Genomic DNA, 22,008 nt, shown 5'->3' with positions numbered 1-22,008 from the left:
GAAAACTGTACACCGCCCAGAGTGCTCAGGGGATGGGGCGGTATATTAAATTGAAACAATAAATAAAAGAAAGTTGGGGAGCCGAGAGCAGTTCCCAGCCCTGCTCTGAAGAGCCTGTTTCTCACTCACGTGTTTCTTTTTTCTTGCTTTCAGCTCTGACCGACTGATAGAAGAGACAATAAGGTAGGAACCATCATTCCCAGTGTGTTGTGAACCTCCTTTGTTTTACAGCTACTCACGTGGAATCAAGGCTTTCCCTACCTGCGCTGGGCTGTGGGAAAATCTCCTGAGAGTGCATTTGCGCAGAAGTGAGGGACCAGTCCATTTAGCAATGTAGGCTGTGATGAAGAGTTGTTTAATGGCAGAGGGGTAAAAGCGGTCCTGAGGACAGTATCCTACCAGCATGGTGTAGGGGTTAAGAGCAGGTGCACTCTAATCTAGAGAACCAGGTTTGATTCCCCGCTCTGCCACTTGAGCTGTGGAGGCTTATCTGGGGAATTCAGATTAGCTTGTGCACTCCAACACATACCAGCTGGGTGATCTTGGGCTAGTCACAGTTCTTCGGAACTCTTTCAGCCCCACCCACCTCACAGGGTGTTTGTTGTGGGGGTGGGGGAAGAAGATTGTAAGCCCCTTTGAGTTCCCTTGCAGGAGAGAAAGGGGGGATATAAATCCAAACTTCTTCCTCTTCTAAAAGCTGGCCTTTTTTTCTACATGTCTCAGTAGGCATTTTCTTAAGAAGTGGGAGTGAGATCCCGATAACCCTTGGGCAGAGTTTATCCTGGCAGAAGCAGATAGCGAACGAGAAGTTAGCCTGGGTGGAGGTATCCCTGTCATGTCCTATCTTGGTGGGCAGCATCAAGTGGGACTCAAGATTTAAAGACACGATCTCCAATCTTTTGCTTCAGGACCGCCATCTGCTCTCCACACCTGCCAGCATGTATGATGGTTCCATGCCTGTCCATAGAACGGGAGAAGGGGGCCAGCCCAAACAACACTGAGGTTTTGGCATGTTTGGGGCGGGGCTCTCCAGATAGGAGGAAAAAAATCATGAATCAAAACATCATCATATATGCGAAGTGGGAAATATAAATACAGAGAGAGAAGGGGATAACATCCACACAGAAGATAACAATCCTCAGGGCAGATAAAGCACAAACATAGAAGACAACCAACGGGGGGAAAGAGGTGTTTTGGTGCTCCAAAGCCCCTTTTGTTACAGGGTGATCCTGTTTACAGGTTCCTGGGTCTTTCTTCAGTGAGCAGATCCTAGTGAAAAGCCCTTTGTATGAAGGCAGCCCATTGTTGGTTCTGCCTTCGTAATAGCCGCACCTGCTTTCCAAAAGCACGCGACAGGTGCCTGGGGAAATGTTGGTAGGTACCCATGATCACCACACTGTGGAACCCTGCCTGAACACCTTTAGTATCCTAGTGGGAGGGGGTGGGATTAGAGCTGGGGAGAGGTATTCATCTTGTCACGCCTGTTTCCTCTGCTTTTATTTCCTGATGTAAGAGACTCCAGGCGGCAGCAAGGCAGCCAGGTGAATTTATATTACCTGGTTTCCAGTGTTGTTTAAACAAAACACCCTCGAGAAAGAGATGCCAGTTTTCGTGTGCGCTCTCTCTCTCCTTCATCCCCCCCTCCAATTCTCTTTCCCTCATTGCAATTGCAAACATTTGTATATGTGATTAATTGGGGCTCGAGCTGCCTGCTACTGCAGCTCTGGGGAATTTACTTCCAAGAAAATTACTCGCCTCCTAATGAGCCTGCGTGCCCCTTGTCGCCCAGTTAGGGGCGCAGGGGGATTTTGCATGAGCTTTGCTGAGTCACAGGGAAATGCAGCAGCTCAGCTGCTGTCCTGATTGAGGGCTTTTCATGAGCTCCTTGATGGCACGAGGTTTTCTCCAAGTGCCTGGGTGGGAAGCTAGCCAGCCTTGGGCCATGAAGACCTGAATTGGGATTCCCGTTCAGGATAGCACCCAGAACTGTCTAGTGCCAGCTGGTATTGCTCCACTGAACCTGCCTCAAGGCAGCACATGCCTTTTGTCTCTGGTGGGTGTCTTGGCCCCCAGCTCGCCTCCTGGGGCTCATTGTGAGGAACTGGGGCTCATTGTGCGGAACTGTCCCACCCTGGCCCTTTATTTCAAAGATGCCCAGAGCATCTCCAAAGGAGATCTCTTTGATGCCCAGCACTAAATGCTGGGCATCAAAGAGATCTCCTTTGGAGATGTTCTGGGCATCTTTGAAATAAAGGGCCAGGGTGGGACAGTTCCGCACAATGAGCCCCCGGCTCAGAAGGAATGGGGTTTTTCCGTATCATTCTGCTCACGAAGACCAGAGCAGCCCTCCTCCCGTATTAGGAAAGGGGTGAAGGATCATGTCTGGGCTGACACTAAGCTTCAAAGGAGCTGTGATTGCCTCCAGGTGACCATGAGATGGCAGGTGGACAGCACTGGGGCAGGTGGATTCTAATCTGGAGAACTGGGTTGGATTCCCCACTCCTCCACCTGAGTGGCAGAGGCTTACCTGGTAAACCAGATGTGTTTCCGCACTCCTACATTCCTGCTGGGTGACCTTGGGTGAGTCACTGTTCTTCAGAACTCTCTCAGCCCCACCTACCTCACAAGGTGTCTGTTGTGGGGAGAGGAAGGGAAAGGAGCTTGTAAGCCACCTCAAGTCTCCTTACAGGAGAGAAAGGTGGGGTATAAATCCAAAACTCTTCTCTGTAAACCCAAACTCTAAAACCAGCAATCGTGAGGTTCCCACTCCAGAGTTCTTCCCCATAGTTAAATAGATAGTATTGAAACCCTATTAAGGGTACAAGATCATACTAAATGGGAGGCTATTCCAGGTTTACTGCTTTCTTTGATACCACCTTGGCTCTGATCTTATTGGCTGCCAGTGTGACCGCAACCATCCTATAGGATACAAGCAGAAAGTTTAATTTATCTACGTCAGAATAAAACTGTGTCAAAGCCCTGCAAAGAAATCTGGTCCTCAGTTCTACATACAGAGGACAGTCGAAAACATAATGTGGCAATTCTTCCACCACTGTTTCACAGCTACAGAAAACGCTGTTCCAGTGGTGTGTGTTTCCTCGACTGTCTTAGTTCTAGAATGCTCCATTTGGGTCCTGATGCCCACCTGTTCGTGGCGCACCTGTGCAGGGATTAGAACCCAAGTGGAGCATTCTAGAACAAAGACAGTCCAGGAAATGGAGGATAAATTCTCAAATCTGGTGTCATCTTTATCCTGAAAAGGGTATAGTACTTGGATGGGAGTCTGCCAAGAAAGTTCAGGGTTGCTACACAGAAGCAGGCAATGGCAAACCACCTCTGTTCTCTCTTGCCTTGAAAACTGTGCAAACCACCATGAGTTCGCTGCCACTTGTTGGCCCTTTCCAGTACTGCTGGAGTAGGTGATACCTTTTGTTATGGTGAGGGAAGAGGGAAACACTTTCTTAAGAACATCATGAAGAGCCAGCTGGATCAGACCAGAGTCCATCTAGTCCAGCACTCTGCTCCTCACAGTGGCCCACCAGGTGCCTTTAGGAGCTCACATGCAGGATGTGAAAGCAATGGCCTTGCTGCTGCTGCTCCTGAGCACCTGGTCTGCTAAGGCATTTGCAGTCTCAGATCAAGGAGGATCAAGACTGGTAGCCATAGGTCGACTTCTCCTCCATAAATCTGTCCAAGCCCCTTTTCAAGATATCCAGGTGAGTGGCCATCACCACCTCCTTTGTCCCATTCATAATTCCTCTGGTTTCTCAACTTTGGTAGACAGTTCCTCTTTGGTGGAAAAAGCTCCTCTGTCTTTCTCTCAACACAACCGATTATTTTTTTAAAAATCTCTCAGTGGGGGAGTTGTTACTCCTTGCCTGTGGAAGCACAGAGCCTCCTTTGTCTGCCCCCCTGCCTTCTCTCTGTCACCTTCCCTTGAAATGAAGAGAAACAAATGTCAGATTCCGCTTCTTGCCCTTCTTAAATGAAGTAGCGTTTCCAGTGTCTCTCTGCTTCCTCGCCGGCTCCTTCAGAGCTTTATGATGGGAAAATGGGGATAATGTGCAGGAAAGCAATAAAGCATTTGCTTGTGTTTTGTTTTTATTTGCGTCCTGGAAAAAAAGTGGGGGTTTTCTTCGCCCGTCAGGCTACATTAAGCCAGACAATCCCGACAGGGAGGGAAGGAAATGGAGCGTGCGTGGCTTCTTTCAGAAGAGTCAGCTGGTAAACTGTTTCTGCGGCTAACTGGAGCTCTTGTGCCCAACACAAATGCCTGCACACACACCAGGGCAAAAGACAGACAGTGGGGATTGCAGGGAGGTGGGGGTGCGGTGAGGGGGTGCCGCCACAGCACCCAGAATCTGTATTTCCTCCTCCATGCTTCCTAGAAAATTCATGATCCGTTGACCGCTTCCAGCAACTTGGTAAAATCAGTTGCTCTTTGGAGCAGGAAGTAGCAGTCAGATCGTAAACTGTCTGGCTTCTCTTGAGGAGTTGAGATTCTTGGGAGGGGGTCACCCACAGAATGAAGGTGGCTTACAATTCCAGAGCCCAACAAGCTGCTTTGAAGCACTTAAGAAAAAGAAGAAGAAGAAGTAGTAGTAGTAGTAGTAGTAGTAGTTTGGATTCATATCCCCTCCCTTTCTCTCCTGCAAGGAGACTCAAAGGGGCTGACAATCTCCTTTCCTTTCTCCCCTACAACAAATACCCTGTGAGGTGGGTGGGACTGAGAGAGCTCCAAAGAACTGTGACTAGCCCAAGGTCACCCAGCTGGCATGTGCTGGAGTGCACAAGCTAATCTGCTTTACCAGATAAGCCTCCACAGCTCAAGTGGCAGAGCCAGGAATCAAACCTGGTTCTCCAGATTAGAATGCACCTTCTCTTAACCACTATGCCACGCTGGCTCTCTAAGAAGACTTTGTGAGTGTGTATGGGGGTGAAGCACTCATCTTTTTGCTTAAATAGAACATCCTCAATCTCAGACACATACTCAGAACTCCCCAACTTTTGGCCTGCGTGATTTTGTGATTTGTTTCCCAAGGAGAGGGCAAAATGTGGCTTGTCGTGTCACACTAAGAAACACACTGTAAAGTCTGGGATGACCCTCCCCCCAATGCAGGAGGAAGGCTTTCATCCCTTCCCCTGGCACTGCTCCCTGTGAGTTTGGCCGGAACAGCTACGGCAGCTTTCTTTTCCCGCCTTCACATGGGCTTTGGAAGGACATTCACCAGGTGAGAGAGGCTGCTTGCCATGGAGATCCAGTGTGTGATCCTGCATAGGTGCACCATAGACTGTAATGAACTGAGACCAATCAGTATCACCTTAGAAGAATGGGATCTTTATTAAAAGGCTTAGACTCCATCCAAGCAATGAGTTGAAAACTTCAGAAAAGTGTTCAAGAGAACTCTGGCCCAGCCCCCACCGAAACCTTCACACGCCGGACCAGAAATGCGCCAAAACAAGACAGATAACACAGACAGCAACATTCCACTGCAGGTTCTAGTCCCATGGTGGCGAACCTATGGCACTCCAGATGTTCATGGACTACAATTCCCATCAGCCCCTGCCAGCATGGCCATTTGGCAGGAGCTGATGGGAATTCTGATCCACTAACATCCTAAGGAATTATAAAGGATTCCTACCGCCACTATGCTAACATAGTCTGTAACTGAACAACATTCCAATCCTTTGGTACATACCTTTGGCTTATTCTAGGGCAGTGGTGGCGAACCTATGGCACTCCAGATGTTCATGGACTACAATTCCCATCAGCCCCTACCAGCATGACCTTTTGGCAGGGGCTGATGGGATTATGTGTGATCCAGCTGAACATCTGCTTCCATAAACTTCATCAAGCACGAGTTCTATAACAGCATAGCAATGCAGTAAGTACAAAGCTCCCCAAAGCACCTGTCCCTTTGGATCCTGGTGTTCTTGGTCTTCTCTGTTGTACCATTTGGGAAACGGGGGCCACGCTAAACACGATGCAGGTTGTGACTTTGGCACCTGGTCGTTGAAAAGGTACGCCCACCCTTTTCTGCTCCCTCCCCCCGCTGCTCCAAACGGGAGCTTGAGGCCCTCGCTCTGCAAAAGAGGGTTTTGCTGGCCGGTGTGACTCGAGGAAGCATTTTTAATTGGCTTTTCGGGAGAGGCTTCGCGTTCAAGCTTTTATTTCCCCCCTTAATGGGTTTTGTTTGTTTGTTTGCTTTAATAAATGCAAGCCAGAGCATCTGGCAGCGTTTTGTTCGTTGCAGCTTAGAGCAGCATCTGTGGCCTTTGCAGGGAGCAGGTTTGAAATGTATTTAATGCTCCTGCTTGGCCGAGGGCCCTGCGCTCAGCTCTGTAGGCTGGGTAGGCGTGGCAAACGTACTGGGAAAGGGTGTCACAGTTGGCACCGTAGACCAGACTGCTGCTATGGGCTCCTATGGTGGACCCAGAGAAGGGCTGCTTTTCAGAACTTCCTACTGGAGCACCAGTGGCGTAGGAGGTTAAGAGCTCGTGTATCTAATCTGGAGGAACTGAGTTTGATCCTCCGCTCTGCCGCTTGAGCTGTGGAGGTTTATCTGGGGAATTCAGATTAGCCTGTACGCTCCCACATATGCCAGCTGGGTGACCTTGGGCTAGTCACAGCTTCTCGGAGCTCTCTCAGCCCCACCTACTTCACAGGGTGTTTGTTGTGAGGGGGGAAGGGCAAGGAGATTGTAAGCCCCTTTGAGTCTCTTTACAGGAGAGAAAGGGGGATATAAATCCAAACTCTTCTTCTTCTTCTTCTTCTTCTGGAGGCAATAGGAGCAGCAGTGGCGTAGTAGTTAAGAGCAGGTGCACTCTTATATGGAGGAACCGGGTTTGATTCCCCGCTCTGCCGCCTGAGCTGTGGAGGCTTATCTGGGGAATTCAGATTAGCCTGTGCACTCCCACTGCGCCAGCTTCTGGGTGGCTTGGGCTGGAATCACAGCTTCTTGGGAGGACTCTCTCCAGCCCCACCTACCTCACAGGGTGTTTGTTGTGAGGGGGGAAGGGCAAGGAGATTGTAAGCCTTTGAGTCTCTTTACAGGAGAGAAAGGGGGGATATAAATCCAAACGCTTCTTCTTCTTCTTCTGCTTCTGTAGGCAATAGCGGGCAGCTTGGTGGCGTGGTAGTTAAGAGTGGGGTGCACTCTTATGGAGGGAACCGGGTTTGATTCCCCGCTCTGCCGCCTGAGCTGTGGAGGCTTATCTGGGGAATTCAGATTAGCCTGTGCACTCCCACACACGCCAGCTGGGTGGCCTTGGGCTAGTCACAGCTTCTCGGAGCTCTCTCAGCCCCACCTACCTCACAGGGTGTTTGTTGTGAGGGGGGAAGGGCAAGGAGATTGCAAGCCCCTTTGAGTCTCTTTACAGGAGAGAAAGGGGGGATATAAATCCAAACTCTTCTTCTTCTTCTTCTGGAGGCAATAGGAGCAGCAGTGGCATAGTAGTTAAGAGCAGGTGCACTCTTATATGGAGGAACCGGGTTTGATTCCCCGCTCTGCCGCCTGAGCTGTGGAGGCTTATCTGGGGAATTCAGATTAGCCTGTGCAGCAAACCTGGCTAGGTGACCTTGGACCGTGCCTATTCTTTGGAGGACTCTCTCCTCAGCCCCACCACCTCACAGGGTGTTTGGTGGGGGGGGGAGTGGGAATAGGGAAAGGAGATTGTAGCCCTTTGAGTCTCCTTTTGGGAGAGAAGGTGGAAATTATAAATCCAAACTCTTCTTCTTCTTCTTCTTCTTCTGGAGGCAATAGGAGCAGCAGTGGCGTAGTAGTTAAGAGCAGGTGCACTCTTATATGGAGGAACCGGGTTTGATTCCCCGCTCTGCCGCCTGAGCTGTGGAGGCTTATCTGGGGAATTCAGATTAGCCACCAATGCACTCCCACATAGCTTCTGGGTGGCCTTGGGCTAGTCCACAGCTTCTCGGAGCTCTCTCAGCCCACCTACCTCACAGGGTGTTTGTTGTAGGGGAAGGGGCAAAGGAGATTACAAGCCTTGAGTCTCTTTACAGAAGGGGATATAAAATCAAACTCTTCTTCTTCTTCTTCTAGGAGGCGGCGGGCAACAGTAGCATGAAGTAGTTAAGAGCAGGTGCACTCTTATATGGAAGGGAGCCAGGTTTGATTCCCGCTCTGCCGCCTGAGCTGTGGGGAAACATCTGGAATTCAGATTAGCCTGTGCAGCAAACACCAGCTGGGTGACCTTGGACTAAGTACTGTTCTTTGGAGCTCTCTCAGCCCCACCTACCTCACAGGGTGTTTGGTGGGGGGTGGGGGAATAGGGAAAGGAGATTGTAAGCCCCTTTGAGTCTCCTTACAGGAGAGAAAGGGGGGATATAAATCCAAACTCTTCTTCTTCTTCTCTTTTCACCCAGCTATTTGACTAGCCTCTGAATTTCTGTCTTTGGCAGGAGAGTGTTGTCAAAATACCAAGGAGACTCTCCATCCAAGCTCTTCTTCCTCTTCCTTGTTGCTCTCTCTCCTCCTCCTCTCCCTCCTCTCTCTTCTTCTTCTTCTTCTTGTACTTCTTCTTCTTCTTCTTCTTCAGCCAGCCAATAGGAGCAGCAGTAGAGGCAGGAGGTGGGGCTTTTGTATGTCATCTGGAGGAAGCAGTTTGATTCCCAGCAGCTCACCTGCCGCCTAAGCCCTAATGGGGAGGCTTTTAACTGGGGGATTCCAGAATCCAGAATAAACCTCCCTCATTGCCATCTTCAAATCTTTCTCAAACTAGTCACAGCTTCTACCAGACTCCTCCTCAGCCCACCACCTACCTCACAGGGTGTTTAATTTGCTTGCCCGAGGGAAGGCAAAGGAGATTGTAAGCCCCTTTGAGTCTCCTACAGGAGAGAAAGGGGGGATATAAATCCAAACTCTTCTTCTTATTTTTCTTCTTCTCCTTCTTCTCCTTCTCCTTCTTCTTCTTCAGCATGTTGGTTGTTTTGGATATGACTGTGATGAGAGCTTGTGAATGGGGGTGGGGGGAACTCCCCTTTTCTCCATTACATTCAAAAACTCAAGGAGGCAGCTGGGTCTCCATAACGGTTCAAATCTTACCCTGCAGGGTGTCTTTAGAGACTCTGCTGTTGTCTGCCTCTCGGTCTCGTTCACTGTCACCCTCTGCCACGGCTCGTACGAAGATAAGATCATTTGGATCGCCGAGACAAAGTTATGCAAAGTGCTTTGAACACTTGGGATTCGTTCCAGAAACGCCTAATACTGTTTGTATTGATTCATCAAAATCAAGCACCGGCGGTTTTCCTCAGCTGTACAGTTTCCGAGTTTGGGCGGGATTGCTTTGTGTGCAATCAATGCTGGGAGACTCCTGATTTTAAAAACTGGCATGTCAGAAAACACAGGCTCAAAGGTCACCCCTCTGCCCACTATTGGGGTATTCCGCAGGCAGGGGAGCTGGCTGCTTTGGGTGGGGAGCATTGGGAGAAGAATTCCCTTCTCCTGCCTCCAGACTGAACTGGTGCCAGCCCACAAAAACTGGACCTTGTGATTTTTCCCTTCTTGAACATATCATCCAAATCAGAGTAGTTGCTGAAATCATTTCTAACCTATCCCAGCCTCAGACCCGGAGTATGTTTTATATCCCGCCTTTCTGCAAAAGTGCGGGGGTGGCTAATGTGAATCTAAGCCGCCAAACTAGCGAAGAAAACCATTGTGCCCCAAGAACACCAGCTGCCTAAACGTCTGGGGCCCTGCCTGCATGAAGGAGCACCTAGGCCAGCGATGGCACACCTATGGCACGTGTGCCAGAGGTGGCACTTAGAGCCCTCTCTGTGGGCACGCACAAACAGAGTTCATCATGTGGGGAGGAAATGCTACTTCACACACATCTAGGCTGGCCTGGGCTGCTGGGCTCAATTCTTAGCATTAAACCTAAGACCTAGTTTTGGGGAAGCAGTATAGGTAACCCTATTAAGTGCTGTTAAACCCCACTGATTTTCATGCAAAGAACTAAAGCGCGATCCTTTACCTGGGAGTAAGCTCGGTTGCTGGCAATGGGGCTTGCTTCTGGAGTAAACCTCTAGAATTTAAGTGATTCCACCTGTTCGAGAAGAGTTTCATGGATTTTGCTTCAAAGCAAAACCAACAACAACCACTGAAAGCCTCCTAAATGCTTGCTTTTACCTCTCAGAGCCAACAATTTTTTCTAAACGAAAACCTCAGTATTCAGGTTAAACTGCCGTGTTGGCACTTTGCGATAAATAAGTGGGTTTTGGGTTGCAATTTGGGCACTTGGTCTCAAAAAGGTTCGCCATCACTGACCTAGGCCTGTATGTACCTGCCCAAGCCCTGGGGTGGGGGCACGTAGGAGGGCTTTCTCCACGATTGACCCCAGGCTCTGGAATAGCCGTCATAAATTCACCATACGTCTACCCTTTATGGGTGTGGGTGCATGGCGAAGACCTTTCTTGAGAGCCAGCATAGCGTAGTGGTTAAGAGCAGGTACACTCTACTCTGGAGAGCCGGGTTTGATTCCCCGCTCTGCCACTTGAGCCGTGGAGGCTTATCTGATGAGCCAGATTAGATTGTGCACTCCAACACACGCCAGCTGGGTGACCTTGGGCTAGTCACAGTTTTGCGGAGCTCTCTCAGCCATACCCACCTCACAGAGTGTTTGTTGTGGGGTTGGGGGGGGGGGGAGGGAAAGGAGATTGTAAGCCCCTTTGAGTCTCCTTACAGGAGAGAAAGATGAGGTATAAATCCAAACTCTTCTTCTTCTCTTTTCACCCAGCTATTTGACTAGCCTCCCTGGAAACCCCCTCTATAGCTACTGGTCTGGGGAGTGGGAAGATCTTGGGGCATGGAGTTTGGGGTTAATTTTATGTGGTTTGTATTATTTCTTTTAACTGTCATAGTGTACAAGGTTTTATAATGGTGTTTTTTTTATTTTGTGGTGTTTTATTGCGTGAGCCGCCTAGAAACTTGGTATAAGGTGGGGTATAAATATTTTTAAATAAATAAATATCCAGAAAGAAGTTCTGTCTTTGGCAGGAGGGCATTGTCAAGTGGGTCCCTGAAAACAACCGTGTGCGGTTCATGCTTTTTGCAGCCTTGTTTGCAAGCCTGCCTTTTGCACCGGGGCTCTGTTGCGTTACAAATCTGCCTCTGACTGCTTTCATTGTGAAGGGGTGGGGGCCTTGAGCTTTCCTTCCTGCCTGATAACAAATTTACTTTGCATTTCCTCTGTGACATCGCAACACAAGAGTGCGTTTTTACATTCAGAGTTGTCGTTTCTAAATAATAGTTTGTTTTTATGGTTCTGTGACTTAGAAAAATTGCCCTGTTCACCGGTGCTAGTTTTGGAAGAGGTAAAGGGTCAAGCAAGCAGCTTTCTGGAGAGGGGGGCAAATAGTTCATCAGCAAGCATCATTATTTATTTACTTGAAACATTTGTTATCTGCTTTCCTTTGTTGTGCGGCTCACAGTAGCTTGGAAACAGATTGAAACCGCTGCAAAAATAGACATTCAAACCACAAATCCAACATTTTAATCCCTAGCAGCAGTGGCGCAGTGGTTAAGAGCAGGTGCATTCTAATCTGGAGGAACCGGGTTTGATTCCCCGCTCTGCCACTTGAGCTGTGGAGGCTTATCTGAGGAATTCAGATTAGTCTGTGCACTCCCACACATGCCAGCTGGGTGACCTTGGGCTAGTCATAGCTTTTCGAAGCTCTCTCAGCCCCACCTACCTCACCGGGTGTTTGTTGTGAGGGGGGGAAGGCTCCTTTGAGTCTCCTACAGGAGAGAAAGGCGGGGGGGAGATATAAATCCAAACTCTTCTTCTTCTTCTACCTAAGACAGCTACTAATCTTTACCAAATGTGGTCCTAAATAAAACTGTCTTCAACTCTCTCCTGAAGACGGACAATGAGGGGGCCAGGTGCACCTTCCTGGGGAAGTTGTTCTATAATTGTGGGGCTACCACTGAAAAGGCCCTTTCTCACCCACCCACCAAATAAACGTATTTGTTTGAGTGCTGTATGGTTTCCGGGCTGTATGGCCATGTTCTAGCAGCATTCTCTCCTGATGTTTCGCCTGCATCTGTGGCTGGCATCTTCAGAGGATCCTCTGGCATCTTCAGATCCTCTGAAGATGCCAAGCCTGGAAACAAAATACAGCGGAAGAAATACAAAGCCATACAACCCATGAAAACTTAAGCACAGCATAAAATTGATTCGACACGCGTGAAAGCCTTCGACAATACATTAAGCGTATTTGGTTGATGCAACAGTCTCCCTGTGATCAACAACATGCGGGAGAGGACGGTCCTTTGGATACCCTGGTCCCAAGCCATGTAGGGCTTTACAGGTCAAAAACAACACCTTTGCATTTGGGGGTGGCTTGGTAGCCCGTGAAATTACTGTAATATCAGCATCACATGTCTCAATAGCAGGCCCTGACCTGCCATCCAGCTGCACCAAAGAGGTGGGTAGCTGTTCAGTGCCCTGCTGCTCTGCAGCACAAGTTAAAGCTGTTATTTGGGAGGAAGAGGAGGCTAAACTACAGTTCCCAGAATCCTCTTGAGGACCCCGTGATGGCTACAGTGGTAGAACGCTGACCAGAGTTCTTAGCATAGATGTGCCCCTGAGTCACATCCTCATGCTCTTCTCATTGCTTCATCTGAGAGGTTTCTTCTGGGTACCAATTTTATAAACCTTTTCCTCTCTCTTGTCTGCCCACCAGCATTGCCATGGCGACAAAAGAAAACATGACCTCCCAGCGAGGGATGCTGAAGTCCATACAAAGCAAAATGAACACCTTGGCCAGTATCCTTTCGGAAGAGCCTTGTTCTGCCAGTGCCCCCGCTTGTTTCGATCTACAAATCCATGTGTTCCCGTCTATGCGTTTTGAAACCTTGCTGTTTGGCCCAGGTGCTAATGGAAGAAACATGTCTTTGGAGGGGCGTCTTGCAGCAAGTTTAGGGAAAACAGCACCACCAGCTCCTCCCCAATATCTGTCACCACATCAGTGGGTGTGGATCTGTAAGGAATCATAGAGTTGGAAGAGACCCCCAAGGGCCGTCAAGTCCAACCCCCTGCCATGCAGGAAAACACAATCAAAGCACTCCCGACAGACGGCCATTCATCCTCTCTTTAAAAACCTGCACAGAAGGAGACTCCACCACACTCCGAGGTAGTGCATTCCACTGCCCAACAGCCCCGATAGTCAGGAACTTTTCCTGATGTTGAGGTGGAATCTCTTTTCCTTCACCCCGAACCCATGACTCCTGGTCCTAGTCTCTGGAGCCGCAGAAATCAAGCTTGCTCCCTCACCCACGTGACACCCCGACCCGGCTTCTCCTCGCACAGTCCAGATAGCGCACGGCTCCTGGCTCACCCCGTGGCGAAAAGAGTTGCTGGTGGCCCAGTCTCCTTTTTCACGGAAGCCAAGAGAAGTGGCCCTGCGTCCCTGGAGCAATTTCATACAAAGCGTAGCCTGGCATTGTCAGTAATTGCTGTCTGATTAGACCCATGCGGGGAGCCTTCGGCAGGGCTGCGTTTGTTTTGAAGATGTGCCTTTCAGTCTCGTGATCTTCAGCTTTGTCCCGTGGGAGAGGCAGCGGGGGGTGGGGGTAATTCTCATCTGTTCATCCTCCACTTGCTCCAGCACAAATCCATAATCTAAGGCGGGCTCCCCAACCTTTCTGAGCCTGCACTTTTGGGACTCTGACACAGCGTGGTGAGCACAGCAGCAAAGTAGCTGCCACAAGATGGCTGCCGCGGGCGGTAGAACCAACGTCAAAATGCCCTGCACTCAGGCTGGGTTCGCACGCACGCGCACGGGAGAATGGAGTGGTAGAATGGACGGCGCCTCTTCAGAACGCTGTAGTGGGTTCCGGCAATCCACATGGGCGTAAAAAAAGCCCATGCAAATCTAGTAGAGAAAAGAGAAAGAGTCTGTCTCTTGTTTACTTGCTGTGCTCCTATTCTGCTATCAGGGATGTGTTTTCTTTTTTGAACAGGGAGCAGTACTCCTCCACCTGCACTTGGAAGTGGCGCGCTCTGTTCTGCCACCCCATTCCCCAGCATACATGGGCCAGGTTTAGCAGTTGAAAGTTAGCCCTGCCTATTGGGGGCGGGTGAGCATCCAGGTGGTCTGTGTTCCACCATCACTGCGCATACAGATTAGCGTCCCCCTTCCCACATTTCCAGCAAGGACGAGCACATGTCCCCTTCAATAAAGCATCCCGTGGGGCTTTATGCATCCTGGACCCCGTGGGCTTCCAGGTCTGCCTTTGGGCCTCTTCCTTGCTCTGCTGCAGGGTCATCTCAGGCTTGCTATGTATGTGCTGCAGGTGCCATTCCTAACCCCAGGGCCGTGGTGGCGAACCTTTGGCACTCCAGATGTTATGGACTACAATTCCCATCAGCCCCTTCCAGCATGGCCAATTGGCCATGCTGGAAGGGGCTGCTGGGAATTGTAGTCCATAACATCTGGAGTGCCAAAGGTTCGCCACCACGGCCCTAGGGTATCGTCTTCCCAGGGTCCTGGTCCACACCTTGTGTCTGCTTTGCCCCGTTTCTCTCCAACACTGAAGAGCGTGCATCTGGCTTCCCCTCCTCCTTTTGCTGCGTCAGCCTTCAGAAAAGCATCCAGCCTCGTTAGATTAGATGGATTTCATTCCAGCGATATGCAAAGCGATGAACCATGAATTTAATTCAGACTCTCCCCATTCCCCCTGCCCCGCCCCGCTTGTAGTGAGTGGAGGAAAGAGCAAGAATCTTGCAAGATTCTTGAAAGCAAAGATGACAAAACTGGAATCCCGGTTGCAGTTTGGGATGCTGCTATTCGAGGCTGACCTTTTATGAGTGCTAGAGAGCTAGAGCAGGGGTCTGCAACCTGCAGCTCTCCAGATGTTCATGGACTACAAATCCTATCAGCCCCTACCAGCACGCATTTCCTATCAGCCCCTGTCAGCACGCATCTCACACATTTCCACTTCCTTGCTTATTATGGGGCTGGTAGTGCAACAGAATCAGGGGTCTGCAACCTGCGGCTCTCCAGGTGTTCGTGGACTACAAATCCCATCAGCCCCTGCCAGCACGGCCAATTGGCCATGCTGGCAGGGGCTGATGGGATTTGTAGTCCATGAATACCTGGAGAGCCACAGGTTGCAGATCCCTGAGCTAGAGCAACATGAGCTCTGTCCACGTAGGATCCACCAAAGGGGGTCTCGAACCCCCTTCTACCCAAAGTGAGCAGCAGCAGAGTTCTGTCTTCACACTTTAGAGCTGCACATTCCCGTTTCCCCGACAATTGACTCAGGGGAGCTAGCCAGCGAGGGGCATGAGAAGCAGCATGGGGAGAGAGTGGCTAGCATCTGGGGCATCTCAGTTCATATCCCTACTTTGCCTTGGAAGCTCATTCAGAGACTTTGAGCCTGTCGCACACACTCCATTTCGGCCGTCTTCCAGGACGAGAGCGAGGCTCAAATGGAGAAGGACCAAACAGTGTTGCCAGCCATTTGAGGAGAAAAACAGGCTGTCAGTATTTAGGTAGCACAATGTCCTCAGCGTGCATGAGAGCCAGTGTGGCATAGCAGTTAAGAGCAGGTGGATTCTAATCTGGAGAACCAGGTTTGATTCCCCACTCCTCCACCTGAGTGGCTGAGGCTTATCTGCTGAACCAGATGTGTTCCCGCACTCCTACATTTCCTGCTGGGAGACCTTGGGCTTCTTCTGTAAAGGAGCAGCAGTGGCGTAGCGGTTAAGAGCAGGTGCACTCTAATCTGGAGGATCTGGGTTTGATTCCCCGCTCTGCTGCTTGAGCTGTGAAGGCTTATCTGGGGAATTCAGATTAGCCTGTGCACTCCAACACACGCCAGCTGGGTGACCTTGGGCGAGTCACTCAGTGCTCAGGGGCGTGGCTCGGAGGTGTAGCTCAGGGGCACCGAGCCCTGGCCTCTGGGCAGGCCAGCTTTTGCCCTCCCTATGCCATGGAGACCCCCCCCCCCGGCACCATGCAGGCCAGCTGGGGCTGGGGAGGGCAAAAGCTAGCTGGCAGGGGGGCGGGGCTCAATGGCATGCGGTTGGGGCATGCATCTTTTGGTCACGTGGGGGGGGGGTACCTGACCCCTGCCATGTGACCAAAAGGCATGCGCCCGGGGACATGGGCCGTAAGCCTCTGCTTCTACGAGATGAGAATTTTGTATTTCATGCATTTGTTTTCTGCTTCTTTGTAGTGCAGCGCATTTCTCCATAGAAGGGGGAGGGGAGGGGCCCCCAGATGTTGAGAATCACCAAAGTGCCTTGCTTGGCAACCTTAACCCTTGCCTCTCAAAGATCGTTTTCCAGCTGTGAACAACCTGATCCAACGAATCAACCTCCGCAAGCGGCGAGACTCGCTCATCTTGGGTGGCGTCGTCGGCATTTGCACCATCTTGTTGCTGCTGTACGCATTCCATTGACGGCTGCTTTCTGTAGAGACTTCTGCGTCTGGGTTCTGCGTCCTGATCCAGGAGGCGAGGGCAGGCAAAGACTGCGGGGCGGCTCTCTCTCTCTCTCTGGCTAGACCAAGTGCGGTGACCTACGGCAGGTGCTCTCTCCCTCTCCGATGCTGCTCACCTGTTCCGAAGTGACAGCATGTGAATTAAAACTTTGCTCTTAACATTTTTCCCTCGCCCGTGAAAATCTCCTCTGTTTTTGACTCATGGTGAGTAAAGCTTAATTGCATCCCAGCAATGCTCACAGTTGCCTTTGAAATTAAGGGAAAGACAATGATCTGCCTCCTCCAGAATAGAAAAATGTCTGCACACCGTTCTCAAGTCTGTGTCTGAAACCCCCCCAAATCTTTCATGGCCAAGCCCTTCTTGAACTATTCTGTTTTCTCTTGGTTTGTAGCCAAGGTTTGGTTAAATACAAGCGGGCAGCTAATTTCCTGGTTTGCCATTAACTTCCACATTCTGTTGAAAGCTTCAGAGTTCTGCCACTCTCCTCCCAGACCTCCTGAGGGAAATCAGATTGCTTTGCATACTGTGCTCAAAACTCCAAACTGTGTTTCAGGAGAACAACTGGCAGGGAATTGTTGGGTCACATGAAGAAGGAAGACCTTCCAAAGAGAGGGTAGGAGTGAAACGTAGAACTCCTGCACGCACACTTTAGTGAGACGGGAGCAGGGGAGTTCCTTCTGTAGGTCTCTTGTCCACAGCGTTGAGAGTGACCAAAGTATCTCAGATCGCATTTTGGCTTGGGTCAGACTTCACGCAAGAACCGACTTGTTTAAAGATTCTATTTTAATTTAGATGCGAAGCTACTCTGAGTTTTATTTTTAAGTGTAAAAAAAAATTGCACTGGCTAAAAGGAAGGCGGAGGAGATGGGAGTGTGAGCCCCTTGTAGGGGGAAGCCGTCCTGGTGGGGCGTGGCCCTGCCAAGGAAAGTTTTTTTGGGGAGGCCTCTCAAAAAAGCTGAAGGCACCTTTTGGATCCAGCTCTATTCTGGGGGAATCTTCTCAGAGGCTTTCAGCGTTCCATGTCCTCCTTGTCGCATTTACCTGGGGATGGTTATTTTCTAATTTCAGGTGTCTCCTTAACAAGGGAACTCAACAAACTTCAAGTTTTTTCTGTGTGTGCGTCCCACTCTCCTAACTGACGGGTCTGTTGTCTAATGGGCTGCTAATCGTATTCTCACATGGACACACACACTGAACTTCCAGAGCGGTGGGGGTAAAGATGAATGGGCAAATTCTATTGCAAGTTCTCCCAACTGAGCGGATTGGGCTGCTTCTCTGCCCGTATCTTTCCTCTTCTGGACGGGGCCTGACCTTTGCAGCTCTCATTTTAAAGTTCAGAGTCTGTGGAGGGCAACACAGGGAAAGAAATGCTAGATTGGCACACGTGTTCCAATCTGCGTGGATTCTGGAAGCGTCTGCTGTACAAACGAGCATCCTCCGATTCCAGGTAAACTGATTCATCAGCTGTTGATTCTCTTTGAAGTTTGGCTGGCAGTTTTCCGCAGTGGGGAAAATGAATGGTGGGTTTCATCTCTTTTGTTGGTAAGAGGTCTCCTATCTGTTGATTTAGAGGCAATGCCTGGTTTGAAATGAACGTTAGCTTTTTAAGAAAACACAGACAAAATGATAAAGGCTGTGATCAGATCTCTGTGTTTGGAGAAGGAGTGCGCTACTCCTGAACATCTTATTTTCTTGTGTTACCCTCAAATTGGTGGTTCTGCCCTGCCGACTCGGGAAGGGTTTGGTTGCTTCGTGTAGCTGGCAAAGTAATAAGTACTATACTAAATAAAATGCATTTATTTAATCTTAGAATTTGTTCTTTTTTTTCCTTCCCTGAATGTCAGTGAATGATTATTTGCCAAGTATCTTAAACTTTTAAGGGGGGGTGGGGGGGAACCAATAATAAAAGTTGCTCTGAAATTCCCAGTCAGTGTTACCCCCTGCATATGGAAAGCCAGCACAACAAGCCAGACTAGAAACTTGGTCTGCATTGCTAGCTGCAGGTAGGTGTGTGCTGACGTTTTAACGTGCGGAATGATAAAAGAAAAGACATGTGTTCAGTGTTTTATCGAAGGCTTTCATGGCCAGAATGAACTAGCTGTGGTGGGTTTTCCAGGTTGTGTAGCCATGGTCTGGTAGTTCTTGCTCCTAGAGATGCAGGCAAAACCTTAGAAGCAAAAACTACCAGGCTGCAGTCGTACCACCTGTAAAACCCCCAACAGCCCAAAAGCGTGTTCCTCCTGAGATGTTGCCATGGGATGCTAATTCATTCTGCTTTTAGAAGACACTTCTCCCTCCCCCAACAGGGGGCCAGATTCCCCCCCTGCACCCCACAAACTCATATACGCATCTGCACCCTTCAGTAAGTACTGCTTCCAAAACCCTGCTTTGTAGAGGGAGCAGCCGGCAACCTGAATCCCTCCATTGCCGGCCCAGTGAGATCTCTGTACAGCTCACGTAGCGGCTGATCCAGGAGCTCCCGGAAAGCCCTGCCAGGCAGCTGCCCTTGCCTACTGGCCAAAAGTACTTCCCAGTGAAGCCAAGCCGCTCTGCAGCAAAACAACTTCGGGCCGCAGCCCTCCGGTGACTTTCAACCCCCCACCCAACACACACACACACAAACTCTCTCTCCTAGGAATTTATGAACCAGTATCTGACGCAGCCTGGGGAAGACGCATCAGTTGCCATCCCTGGGGACGGGGGGTGGGGGGCGCAAGTTTTCACTGTAGCGGAGTATATCCTTAGACTGCAATATTTGCATGAGCGCAGTTTGGGAGGCATGTGAACCATTTGTCTGCGTGTTCTAGAGCCCGGCAGACCGACCACTGTCCGCTCAGTTCAGATTTCAGATGACTATAGTTTTAGAGGATTGTCGTGTTTGTCTGCAGTAAAACAGCTAGATTTGAGCCCAGTGCCATAGAGACCAAGAAGATTCCCAGAGTATGGGCTTTTGCCAGTCCGAACTCCCTTCGTCGGATGGCAAGCGTTGACTCGGAAGAGCTCAGGTCTGGAAATCCTGTTGGGTTCTAAGGGGGGGGGGCTGCTGGTCTGGAATCGAGCCCCCCTCCTTGACACTTCTTCCCCTCACCCCCGTTCTGAACATCACAGGCTCAAAGATCTGTTGGGGGGGAAGATTTCTGCCCCTCTCCTCCACCAACGGCTAGAAGTCCCGTGCTCCTCCAATTCTCTCCGTCCAAAGCCTCTTTGGGTTTGATATTATTTTTTACAGTTTTAGCTCATGCGTAATTTTGCTCAAAGAAATGGCAAAAAAGAGTCAGCAAACAAATTAGATCCTTCAGATCTTGAGACATCGGAGCAGTGAGCACAGTTATTTATTTATTTTGCTGCCCCCGTGGAGTCTTCGAGGCAAGAGTTCAGAGGTGGTTTTTACCTTTGCCTGCCTCCGCAATAGCAACCCTGACATTCCTCGATCGTCTCCCTTCCAAATACTGACCAGAGCTGACTCTGCTTAGCTTCTGAGATCTAGATCCCGCTCACCTGGGCTATCCAGGTCAGGGCAATGGGCATTTGTAGCATCCTAAAAAGCATCCTATAAAAACCCTGAAAGCTGTTGAATCAAGACTAGCAACAATAAGATGGCAATAAAAGAGAATAAAGTGATGTCGAAGGCTTTCACGGCTGGATTCAAGTGGTTGTGGTGGGTTTTCCGGGCTGTGTGGCCGTGGTCTGGTGGATCTTGTTCCTCACGTTTCGCCTGCATCTGTGGCTGGCATCTTCAGAGGTGTATCACAGCGGGAAGTCTGTTACACACTGTGTCCAGTGAGAAGGGACTGATAAGCCCCACCCGCAATACAATACTACCAACCACATCTTTGCATAGCAAGTTCCACCCAAACACTTACTGATTGGTTCCCCACCCTGGGACATGGACAATATATACCCTACTAAACATTCACACAGTTGCACATCATACAGAGATGCAGTGGGCAGCCTCCATTCTTAATATGTACATTGGCCTCATGTGAGCCTTCTACGATGATTCAACTAATTCCTTTCTCCTGGCATTTCGACAGACTCAAGCAAAGACCAAGTTTTTTGACCATGCATGGTAAATTTTTATTTCCTCATGCCAAGTGATATCAAGAAAAATATATATGATACATCATCCAGAAAAGTTTAAAAAGAGAAAGTTTTATCCTGAACAGGAGTGCCCCCCCCCCCCCAACACCACCCCAGAACTCTGGAGAGCACTCAAGGAAGGCAGAATAAGACAAATTTATCCTCCTGGCCTAAGCAACACCTGGCTCACAAGAAGCACCCCTTTCTCAAGCTCCAGAGGTTTGTCTTGACAGCTCAGAACCCCAGACAGAGTTGGGGGAGAAGTAACAGCGGGGCATCTATTGTCCTCTCTGGGCCAGTGGAACGAAAGCCGGACTCTTCATGCGCGTGAGTTGTTCAGTTGGGTCAAAACCACACGTTGGATGTCTTCTCTTGCACAGCTTTGGAATCGAGCCTCTGCTCAGAAGCACCCTGGCACCAATCCTGGCTCCTAGACCCTTACGACTGGAGGATGCCCAGATTTCCATACACGGGTCATCCCCTCAGAAGACACCATGCCGGAATTCTCTGTCCGGGCTTCGTGAGCAGAGCTAGTAATGTGGACTTGACATATGACAGGTGGACAGGCATTTCCGGGCAACATCTGTAATCAGGATGGGACTAAGATCCCCAGGCAGGAGAGTGGAGTGGGTGGGGCAGTCTAGCTGGGCCAGGAGATAATGTGCAATGTAGGGTTACTGTGTCCCTTTCCCTCCCTGACAATCATTTTGGCAAATGTCTCTTGGACTCCCTGTTCGGCCTGCCAGCGGCTACGAACTCCCTGTCCAAACGCACTGCAGCAGAAATACTATTGAAGTGGATCTGCCTGGGAGACGCAACTAGCCGTCGGCTTTTTGTGAAATAAACTACTTCTTTAATGGGTCCTGATTGCTAGAAGGTGCTTTTTGTCGACTGGCGGCTACCGCCCGCATCACACCCTACTTGCACGGGTGGGGGGGGATGAAGATTCAACACTTCAGCAATCGGAATGACCCAGTTGCAGAGACGGGGCACGGCTGACTCTCCCCCTCAAGAGGCCGACTGGAAAGAGCTCAGCCGCCCTAGATCAACAAATCCTGCAGAGACGCATTGGGCTTTTTAATTTTTAACCGGTTTCCTTCGTCCCAGAACGCAAGCAGCACTCTTGCGGTGTAAAGCTGGGGAACTGCTGATCTGAAAGTTCATTTCAGAAAAAAAATATATTGGGTGGGGCTAGAGGATTTTGTGCAACCTGAGTCTTCACGCCTTTGGAAACTGTCACGCTCCAGGGAGTAACCTCTGGGGCTTTGGGTATCACTGTTTACTAGCTAGTGGCATGCAGCGTCTTTCATGCACGCACAACTAGCAAGTGAAGGATAGCACCAGAGAGGTGAAGGGTTCAAGGAAGGGAAAGTGATTATAAGCCACTTTGAGTGTCCTTAAGGCACAGGTGTCAAACCCCTGCCAGCATCATGATGGGAGCTGTAGTCCATAACATCTGGAG

The 22,008-nt window shown here is 49.9% G+C and overlaps 1 protein-coding gene across 1 annotated transcript in view; it reads left to right on the top strand.

Annotated features, from left to right (window-relative positions):
* GOSR1 (golgi SNAP receptor complex member 1) overlaps window positions 1-18,270 on the top strand; it is a 60,235-nt gene extending 41,965 nt beyond the window's left edge. Inside the window, exons 7-9 of the mRNA XM_048519405.1 lie at window positions 154-183; window positions 12,701-12,783; window positions 16,300-18,270. Coding sequence (XP_048375362.1) covers window positions 154-183; window positions 12,701-12,783; window positions 16,300-16,424 — 238 coding nt within the window. The 3' untranslated portion in view covers window positions 16,425-18,270. The remainder of the gene's footprint in view (window positions 1-153; window positions 184-12,700; window positions 12,784-16,299) is intronic.
* Window positions 18,271-22,008: the final 3,738 nt, after the last annotated feature.

Source organism: Sphaerodactylus townsendi, linkage group LG16, assembly GCF_021028975.2.
Source record: "Sphaerodactylus townsendi isolate TG3544 linkage group LG16, MPM_Stown_v2.3, whole genome shotgun sequence".
NCBI classification, from domain to species: Eukaryota; Metazoa; Chordata; class Lepidosauria; order Squamata; family Sphaerodactylidae; genus Sphaerodactylus; species Sphaerodactylus townsendi.
The sequence above is the reverse complement of the archived record's forward strand: the minus strand, read 5'-3'. Positions and strand labels throughout refer to the sequence as shown.